Genomic DNA, 10,212 nt, shown 5'->3' on the forward strand with positions numbered 1-10,212 from the left:
CCGTCGACAGTTGCAATTCTTGTTGCATCAAGTCTCATCAGAGCCTCAGGACCAAATTGGTAACCAAGCTTCACGTCACCATATTTTGAACTCAAAAACACATGTGCACTTCTGCCCCTTGCAGCATTCACACCTTGTGATGCTCCCTTACCTTCAGTAACTGGGACATGAAACTGCACATCAGCACCATAAAGAAGTCCTAAATCTTCATTTTTGTTTTCAGCTCTTAAGTGCAATATTGCATCTGAAATCATGCCCATGCTTTCGCTGTAATCACCAATATTTCCTATTCCTTCAGGAAATACTGGATTTGCTCTCTTTATGTCATTTTGAGCATTGTTGAAATAATCTGTAGATTTGCCCGGCATAATGTTATAACGCTTATCACCAATTATTCCAGGTTTGCCATGGCTTTGAGCATCAACAACACCACCGAAAGTTATTCTTAAGCCATCTTTTCCTTGGTTAGTGTCGATAATATCAACCCCACCAACTGAAACAACAGGATTTGCCTTAACTTTTTCCTCTGCATTTTTGTTAATAACTTTTACATCCTTCTTTACATCTTTAGCTTTAATTTTAGCATTCTTAGTTTTAGAAACCTTAGTTTTTGAAACTTTACCTTTTTCTATATTAGAATTCTTAGCATTTAGAGCTTTTGCTTTTGAATCCTCTATAAGCTTTGCTTTTTTCTCATTTGCTAGCCTGATCTCCTCTTTTTTCTTCTGCTCGGCTGCTAATCTTAGCTCCTCTTTTTTCTTAAGCTCTTCAGCTTTTTTTCTTGGATCAGCATTACATATTCTGTCCATCTTTTCTTTCAGTTTTTTATTTGATGTTTTCATAACTTCCACTTTTCCAGAAGTTTTTGTGCTCTCTTGCTTTTTTATTTCCTTCATACTCTCATCAGGAAAGTCAGCTGCAAAACTGCTGAAAGAACATAAAGTTAATAAAGAAACTAGAGCAGTTCTAGTATATATAGACTTTTTCATGAAGTGCCCCCAAAAAATTTCGAAATCATTGTCTTAAATGTAAATAATATAAAAATGTTGAAAATTCAACTTAAAGCAACCTTATAACGAAAATAAAAGTAAAATGCAATACCTTAAAAGCAACTTTCTTAATATGCTCAACGTGTATATTAACCAAAATTTAGTACAGAGGTTCGCTTGTTAGTGCATTATAACTCGACTATTTATTCTATGGAAGTAAAATTTTTCCACCACAAGTTCTTTCCCATTCTTCTTTAAATTTCTTTAGGTATTCTTTTTTTTCGCACTCTAAAAGCAGCTCTTCCGCACTTTTGTTGTAGCTTTCAGTAGTAATCCTTCCCTGATGATGCATGAACCTTAAGTAAATCAAATAAGTGTTAATTACATCTGTTTCACAATAATCTCGAATCTCTTGTATCTTGCCGCTATCGTATAAGCCCATAACTTGTGACCCATCAACTCCAATCTTACCAGGAAGATTAAATGCTGCACAAACTTCGTTCATTTTTACTCTTGCAGAAGCTCCAAAATCAGAGAGGGATTCGAGCAAATCACAATGCCAATCACTGCTATATCTCTGATTGTAACTATTCCACTTATCGCCAGCTTTATGAAAATATTCTGCTTGAATGCCATGGACCATAGCACGATACTTCAGCACTGGTATATCAAAAGTGCGACCGTTGAACGAAACTAATCTTGGCTTTTTCTCTGATATGTAGTTAAAAAATCCTTTCACTAGTTCCTTTTCGCTGGAATTTAGTGTGCCTCCAGATCTTATTTCTTGCAGTGTGAACACCTCATAACCACTCTGGTAGCTTATATTGCAAAGTAAAAAACTAATAACTACAACAAGGTGAAAAGGCTGACGCAGAAAAGAGTTTTGCCCGTTTGTTATTTCAAGATGATATTTTGTTAATGCATCCCTCTTCTCTTCTACACTACTATCATCACTAATATTGAGTAAATTTTTGCAGGAATTTACATCTGGTATAGTTTCAATATCAAATACCAATAAAGAATTAAGCATTGCCTATATACTCCTCCGGACGGTCGATCCAAGGTCGCACTTTCACAAATAAAAAGAGGTGTACCTTGCACTCAAATAATTTTTCTAGTTCAGCACGCGCTTCGATATTAATTTTTTTAATATTACTGCCATCTTTTCCTAGCACTATTTTTTTATGACTATCTTTCAACACAAATATGATCTGTTTGATGACTAAACTCTTATCTTTTTTTTCCTCAAATTGTTCAGTTATAACAGCTGTAGAGTATGGCAATTCTTCACGCAAGTTCAAGAATAATTTTTCTCTCGTAATTTCTGCTGATGAAAAATTTGTCGAGGAATCGGTTATTTGATCTTCTTCATAAAACCAGGGGCTCACCAATGCAACTTCAGACAAGTAATTCATCAAATCAGAAAGACCATCATTCTTTAATGCTGATATCATAAAAACCTTTTCAAATTTATAAAGCAAATTCAGATGCTCATGCGCCATCTTTAATTCAGGCCTTTTTACCAAATCAGTTTTATTGATAACCAAAATGCATCTGCCTTTTGTGCGCTGCAGCCGCATAAATATAGTCTTAATTCTTTCTATATTTTTCAAATAATTGCTTACATCAACAAGCAACAAAGTGATGTCACTATCCTTAACTGCCGACCATGCAGATTTGACTAAAGCTTTTTCAAGTTTTGTTTCTGCTGAGAAAATTCCTGGGGAGTCAGTAAAGACAATTTGTGTGTTGTTGCATGTTGCAACACCCCTTATTTGCGTCCTTGTTGTTTGCACTTTAGGGGTGACAATTGCAATTTTCTTGCCTATGATGCTGTTAATTAATGTAGACTTCCCAGCATTTGGTAAGCCAGCTATGGTTACAAATAAGCATTTTTGTTCTTTCACAAAGAAAATTATAAAGAAAACTGAATGCCCGCGTCAAGCTACTTATATGACAAGAAGGATGACAGAACCCTTTTTGGTTAGCATGCAAAAAGGAAAAAAACTTATTCTACAAATTAAAAATACAATATACTCAAAAACTTTTCAGAAAATCCATAGGAGGGTTTGCTAATGAAGGCTCTTAAGTTGACGCCATTGCCTGAACGACTGCTTGATTTAAGGGTAACGTTTTAACCATAAGGTCACTAACTCCTTAATATGTGTGTTCATAATTTGATTTTCCACGAAAGACATAATAGCAATAACCAGTGTAAGTTAAAATGATTGGTAAAAGCGGTATTATAACAATGAGCATTAAAGATAAACTTGGCCCAGAAGCAGCTGCATCCAGAATGGTATATTGAAAAGGTATAATCCATGGGTAGATACTAATTCCTAAACCTAAATATCCCATAAAAAAAATAGCAATACTGAGAAAGAATGGACGGTACTCCTGTTTAGTATTCTGAAGATCAAACCACAGCATGAAAAATAGCCAAGATGTGAGTAATGGAATAGAAAATAAATAATAAAAATTTGGCATGCTAAACCAAAAGTTTTTAATACGTTCATTTAAAAATGGTGTCACTACACTCACTAGTCCCATGAAAATACCTACAAAACCAAGCGTATAAGAAGCAACCTTGCGTGCCCATTCTTGTGTTATATTTTCTGTCTTCATTATGAGCCATGTAGAACCTAAAAGTGCATATCCAAATATCACAGCAATGCCTGTCATTACACTAAAAGCACTTGCCCAATCAAATTGGCCACCAGAAAAGTTGCGTCCGTTTACTTCTACACCATGTATAAATGCACCTAAAATCATGCCTTGGCAAAATGCAGCACCAAGTGACCCAAAATGAAAGGCATAATCCCATAATCGCCTGTATTTTCCTTCTGCCTTAAAACGAAACTCAAACGAAACTCAAAGGATACTCCGCGCACTATAAGGCCAAGCAGCATAATAATGATTGGAATATAAAAAGCAGGCATTAATATTGAATATGCAAGAGGAAAAGCAGCAAACAACCCTCCACCACCTAGTACCAACCATGTTTCGTTTCCATCCCAAAATGGTGCAATTGAACTTATCATGTGATCACGGCATTTATCTGACGGTGCAAAAGGAAGTAAAATACCAATACCTAAATCAAACCCATCCATTAAAATATACAGTAAAACAGCTATGGCAATTAGTAGTCCCCAGATTAGGGGTAAATTAATTAAGGAAGAAAAATCAAACATGATTGTTGCCCTTTCCAGATGTACCAGCATCAATCACTGAAGCTCCAATACCGTGTTTATAAAATTGCTCTTCTTCTTTAATGACAGGAATTCCTTTGTATATAAGTTTCAGGATATAGTAACTGCCTGCTCCAAATATAAGGGTATACATAACGATAAATGCAATCAAAGACCATGCAACCTGAGGACCGGTAATCGCAGGTGAAAATGATTCAATTGTGCGCATAATTCCATATACAGTGTAAGGTTGACGACCAATTTCAGTAGTGAACCAACCTGCAAGTAACGCTATGAACCCAGACGGCATCATTGATATCCACCATCCATGTAAGAAACAACTTTGGAATAATTTGCCACGAAGATACTGTATAACACTTACTAACCCAATTATGATCATTAAAATTCCAACTCCAACCATTATACGGAAGGACCAGAATACCCATACTACAGGTGGTCTATCTTCTTTTTTCCATTCCTTTAATCCTTTTACTTCTCCTAAAAAATCATGTGTTAAGATCAAGCTGGCAAGATTAGGAATTTTTATCTCGTAGTGATTAATTTCATTTTGCTGATCCGGATAAGCAAATAAAAGTAAGCCAGCCCCTTTTTCGGTTTCCTATATACCTTCCATTGCAGCAATCTTAGCAGGTTGATGCTTTAGTGTATTTAATCCATGCCTATCCCCCATGAACAGCTGAAATGGTGCAGCTAAAGCTACCATAATGGTTGCCATACCAAGCATAATTCTTGCTTGAGGAGCATGTCGTTTTCTCCAAAGATAAAATGCTCCTACACCACCAACCACAAAAGCTGTTGTAAGATAGGCTGCTGTTACCATATGAATAAAGCGATAAGGGAAAGAAGGATTAAAAATAATCTTTAACCAATTGGTTGGATATAGTAGACCATTCTCACCAATCGTGAATCCAGCGGGTGTTTGCATCCAACTGTTGGCTGCAATAATCCAAAAAGCTGAAATAAGCGTTCCCACTGCAACAATACAAGTAGAAGCAAAGTGCATACGAGAACTTACTCTATTCCATCCAAATAGCATAATACTCAAAAAAGATGCCTCCAGAAAAAAGGCTGTTAAAACCTCAAAGGAAAATAGAGGGCCGAGAACATTGGCTATGCGGTCAGAAAAAATTGACCAATTGGTACCAAGTTGATATGACATTACAACTCCAGATACTACTCCCATGCCAAAAGCAACAGCAAAAATCTTGATCCAGAATTTATAAACATCACGGAAACGTGTATCACCAGTCTTAAGCCAACACCATTCCAAAAAGACTAGAAAACTTGCAAGCCCGATCGTGAAAGCAGGAAATATAATGTGAAAGCCTATTGTGAAGGCAAACTGAATTCGAGCTAATAATAAAGGATCAAATTTAAACATTTTACCTAATACCCATGTATTACAAATAATAGCCAAATCTGCCTATAATTCAATCCATTTTTTCACAAAATTGACCTTACCCAGAAAAAGTAGAGAGAAAGTTAAGACGTTTTTGTCATGAGAATAAATTGTGCAGGAATACAACTGTTCTTCCTTGTCATACCGTCACGGTATCTCTAGATTCCGCTAACACGTAGCGGAATGACGATTGTCAGGCCAGCGCCCCTATGATGTCATCCCAGTGCCCAGACACTGGGATCCAGGAAACTTAGTTGCAAGTAATGCATTGGGTTTGGTGAGTATGGGTTTTGCGTTATAGAATGAAGCACTTTTGGTGAATTTATAAAGAAAGCTGGATCCCAGTGTCAAGCACTGGGATGACACCCTACTAGCAGAAGTTACTCTCAAATGTTTGTTCATGTTAGCTACAAACATTAAGAAATTTACCAAACGAAAAAAAAGGCAAAAGAAGCCCTAGTCATTGTCTATTTTCAGTATTGGCGTTTTTTAAGTCTAAAACACTGCAATTTAGCTGCTTTTAAATGCAACTCACCTTAGTTTAAATGTTTAAGAAATTTACTAAGCAGAAAAAAAGGCAAAAGAAATCCCGTGTTAGCTAGTTGTCACTCTCTAATCCTGCAAATTGGCGTACTATACTGTCTTAAACGACTTATAAGCGCGTTTCAGCTTATATAGGTAAAAACCCAGAAATGTTGTGAAGACATAAGGTGCACATAGTGCAAAAAATTAAAAATAAGACGCCAACTACGTTGTTTTCTTGCTGTTTAATCTGCACAGATGAAGATAACTGAATACCTTCAGTTTCATGATAAGGGCGCTGGCGAAGGGTGTCAAGTAACTTTTGCATTTAATCCATTTCTATGGCTTATATAATAATCGTTATTGTAGTATAATTTAGAATAATGCAATAGATACCTAAATGTTTTAGCTATTAATTATATGTTGCACAAAAGCATATATTGCCCTACCATCCAAGTAGGTTAGAAATAAAGAGGTTTTTATGAGTTTTACTTTACCTGAATTACCATACGATAAAACAGCTTTGGAGCCTTATATATCTGCAAAAACCTTAGATTTTCATTATGATAAGCACCATAAAGGATATTTAAATAAACTCAACGAGCTAGTTGAAAATACGGATTATCAACATGTAAAAATTGAGGAATTAATAACAAAAGTGCATGGTAATAGCGGCAACTTGCCTATATTTAATAATGCAGCACAAGTTTGGAATCATACTTTTTATTGGAATTCAATGAAAAAAAATGGTGGTGGTAAGCCTAAAGATGGTAGTCTTCTAGCAAAAAAAATTCAAGACGATATCGGTGGCTTTGATAAATTTTATGAAGAATTTTCGAGTCATGGAGTAAGCCAGTTTGGCAGTGGATGGGTATGGTTAGTGCTCGAAAAAGGTAGGTTAGGAAAGCTCAAGATCACCAAAACTCCAAATGCAGATTTGCCATTAATTTATGGTCAAGTTCCATTACTCACTATGGATGTGTGGGAGCACGCCTATTATTTAGATTGTCAAAATCGTAGAATTGACTACATAAAAGTTTTCCTTGACCATTTAATTAATTGGGATTTTGCAGAAGAAAATTTAAAAAAGAACACATAAGATGAATGTACCCCAGGTAACAAAATTAGATAATGGTCTGCGCATAATAACTGAGCAGGTGCGTGATGTTGATTCCGTAGCTTTAAGCATACGAGTTGGTGTTGGCAGTAGAGCGGAAAGTGCAAATCAAAATGGAATATCCCATTTTCTAGAACACATGGCTTTCAAAGGGACGAAGACAAGAACTGCATTTGAAATTGCAAAAGCTTTTGATGACATAGGTGGAGTTTTCAACGCTAGCACCGGCAGAGAAAGCACCACCTATTATGCAAAAGTCCTCAAGAAAGACATAAAAACTGGTATTGATATATTAATAGATATATTGATGAATTCTACGTTTCCAGAAGATGAATTGGAACGTGAGAAGGGTGTTGTAATACAAGAGATTTTTCAAACTAATGATTCACCAAGTGACATTATTTTCGACAAATATTTTGAGGCAGCTTATAAAGACCAACCTTTCGGCAGGTCAATCTTAGGCACGCAAGATACTGTAAAATCTTTTACTCGAGGAGATCTAGATAATTACATAAATGAGCATTACTTTGGTGAGAATATGCTATTTGCCGTTGCAGGAAATGTTGAACATGAAGAAGTTGTTGCATTAACCAAAGATTTTCTCTCAAAGATTCATTCTAAAAAGCTGAAAAAAAGCCAAAATGCGAGCTGTACTGGTGGTGAGTATTTAGAACATCGTAAATTAGATCAGGTACACTTGCTAATTGGTCTACCTAGTGTTTCTCGCCATGACGATAAATATCACACGTTTCAAGTGCTTGATTCTATATTAGGGAGCGGAATGTCATCACGTTTATTCCAGGAAGTAAGGGAAAAGCAGGGATTAGCTTACTCTGTTTATTCATTTAATTCCAGCTATACTAATACAGGAATGTTTTCCATTTTTGCTGGTACAGACAGTAGTAACTTAGATAAGCTTTTAAAATCTATAACAACAGAGTTGAAGAAGTTGTCTACAGATGATTTGAAGGAAGAAGAAGTAAATAGAGTGAAAGAGCGAGTAAAATCCCAAATTTTAATGTCGCGCGAAAGCGTGAGCTTACGTGCTGAAACATTGGGGCACTACTACGGTAACTATAATAAATATATCAGTAAAAATGAATTAATAGAAAAAATTAGCGCAGTTACCACTGCTAACGTAAAAAAAGCAGCAAAAGAATTGTTATCTCAGCATGAAAAAACCACTCTAGCTGCAATTGGAGAAATTAAATCATTGCCAAGTTACGATAAAGTGGTTTCTATGCTTAAAGCTTAGTGTACTTTAATTATGTTGCTTAAGCTCACTAAAAAGTTCAATGAACGGTTGCAAAATCCTTTCTATAAAAAGTTTGCTTTCTGGTTCATCGCGTATATTACTCATCAGTTTATTCAAAGTTTTCTCGCTGTTTCGTAAAAATAAATAGCTTTCTACTGTTTGCACACCAGACAAGACAGTCAAAATTCCTCCTATCACTAGACAAGCAGCTATAGCAGGTACGGTACCCACTGCAATTGCAGTTGCGATTAATGATAACCCAGCTAAGAATGTAACGGCTGAAACGCAAAACGCTATTTGATGTTTTTCTTTATTGTTAACCATAAATACCTCACAAAAACTATATTTCTAACATACCAGTTTATCATGTATTGTCAAGTTTTTAAAGAAGATTAAAAAATGTAACGCACATGTGCAAAAGACGCTAACTATGGATTAGCCAAGGAAGAAAGAGTAGGAAGAGGAAGGCTTTTTCTGTTTTAGGGAATATAAAATAAGCGTAGAAAAATATGAACTAGGTGTATAATTCACAGTGTAATGGTATCTCACTAATCCAATTATTTTTCTCCCAATCTAGCCTATCATCTAATATAGCCTGCCTTATTGATGCCATTAACTTATTCATGAAGAAAATATTATGAATGGTAACGAGCGTGTAAGCCAGGAGCTCTTTAGCTTTCAGTAAATGGTGTATATAAGCTCTTGAATGTTTTCTGCAGGTAAAACATAAACAGTCACTTTCAATTGGGTTATCATCCAACTCAAATTGTTGATTCCGCAAATTAATATGCTCTTTGCACTTTGAAGAAATAGAATTTCTGTTTTTTACTTTAACAAGTGCGCCACCATGCCTTGCTAAGCGGGTTGGATGCACACAATCAAATGTATCAATTCCAAGACTAACTCCGCGAAAGATGTCCACAATCCCACCAATACCAAGCAAATGAGTAGGCCTGTCTTTTTTCAGGTGGTCCATAGTGAAAGAAACTACATCGTACATCTGCTCTTTACTTTGACCAAGTGATCCACCTATTGCTTGACCAAAAAATGGCAAATCGTTGATAAAATCACAACTTTCTCTACGCAGATCGTGATATATTCCGCCTTGACTAATTCCATACAGTGCCTGCTTGCCATTATTGTTTTTTTCAAATTCATTTAAAGAACGTTCAGCCCATCTGTGGCTCATGAGCATTGATTTTGCTGTGTACTCTTTGCTTACGTGAAATGGAGTGCATTCATCTAAAACCAGGATTAAATCTGCACCTAATTTCTGTTGAATTTGTATAGATTTTTCAGGGGTTAAACAATAAGTTTTGCCATTGATGTAAGAACGAAAAATTGCTCCATCCTCATTAATTTTGATCAGAGTTTTTTGTTTTTTTCTTATTCCTTTTATCTCTTCCGAAACAGATCCGTGGCCTAAACTAAATATCTGATATCCACCTGAGTCAGCTAGCATTGGCCCATTCCATCCCATCATCTTGTGCAAACCACCAAGTTTTGCAACGGTATTCTCTCCTGGTTGAAGCATTAGGTGATAGGTGTTGGAAAGTATTATCTGAGTACCTGCTTCACTTATTCTTTCGGTATCTACAGCTTTAATTGCAGCTTTTGTTGCGCAGAATATAAAAGCTGGTGTTTCTACGTTTCCATTTGGAGTTTTAATTGTTCCAACTCTTGCAGAACCTGACTGCTTGATTATCTTAAATGCAAATTCT

The 10,212-nt window shown here is 35.9% G+C and overlaps 2 protein-coding genes across 2 annotated transcripts; both read left to right on the forward strand.

Annotated features, from left to right (window-relative positions):
• The first annotated feature begins 6,600 nt into the window (after positions 1 to 6,600).
• Positions 6,601 to 7,218, forward strand: LOC136412416 (superoxide dismutase [Fe]-like). The gene has a single exon (XM_066395472.1). It carries the CDS (start codon positions 6,601 to 6,603, stop codon positions 7,216 to 7,218), a length of 618 nt encoding a protein of 205 aa, XP_066251569.1.
• A 1-nt stretch (position 7,219) lies between these two features.
• On the forward strand, positions 7,220 to 8,491 carry LOC136412417 (uncharacterized zinc protease RF_0338-like). The gene has a single exon (XM_066395474.1). It carries the CDS (start codon positions 7,220 to 7,222, stop codon positions 8,489 to 8,491), a length of 1,272 nt encoding a protein of 423 aa, XP_066251571.1.
• Positions 8,492 to 10,212: the final 1,721 nt, after the last annotated feature.

Source organism: Euwallacea similis, chromosome 12, assembly GCF_039881205.1.
Source record: "Euwallacea similis isolate ESF13 chromosome 12, ESF131.1, whole genome shotgun sequence".
Classification (NCBI taxonomy): domain Eukaryota; kingdom Metazoa; phylum Arthropoda; class Insecta; order Coleoptera; family Curculionidae; genus Euwallacea; species Euwallacea similis.

Bases quoted from the DNA above. Each gene is read 5' to 3' on its own strand.
- LOC136412417 (XM_066395474.1), top strand. From the start codon at position 7,220: ATGAATGTACCCCAGGTAACAAAATTAGATAATGGTCTGCGCATAATA.
- LOC136412416 (XM_066395472.1), top strand. From the start codon at position 6,601: ATGAGTTTTACTTTACCTGAATTACCATACGATAAAACAGCTTTGGAG.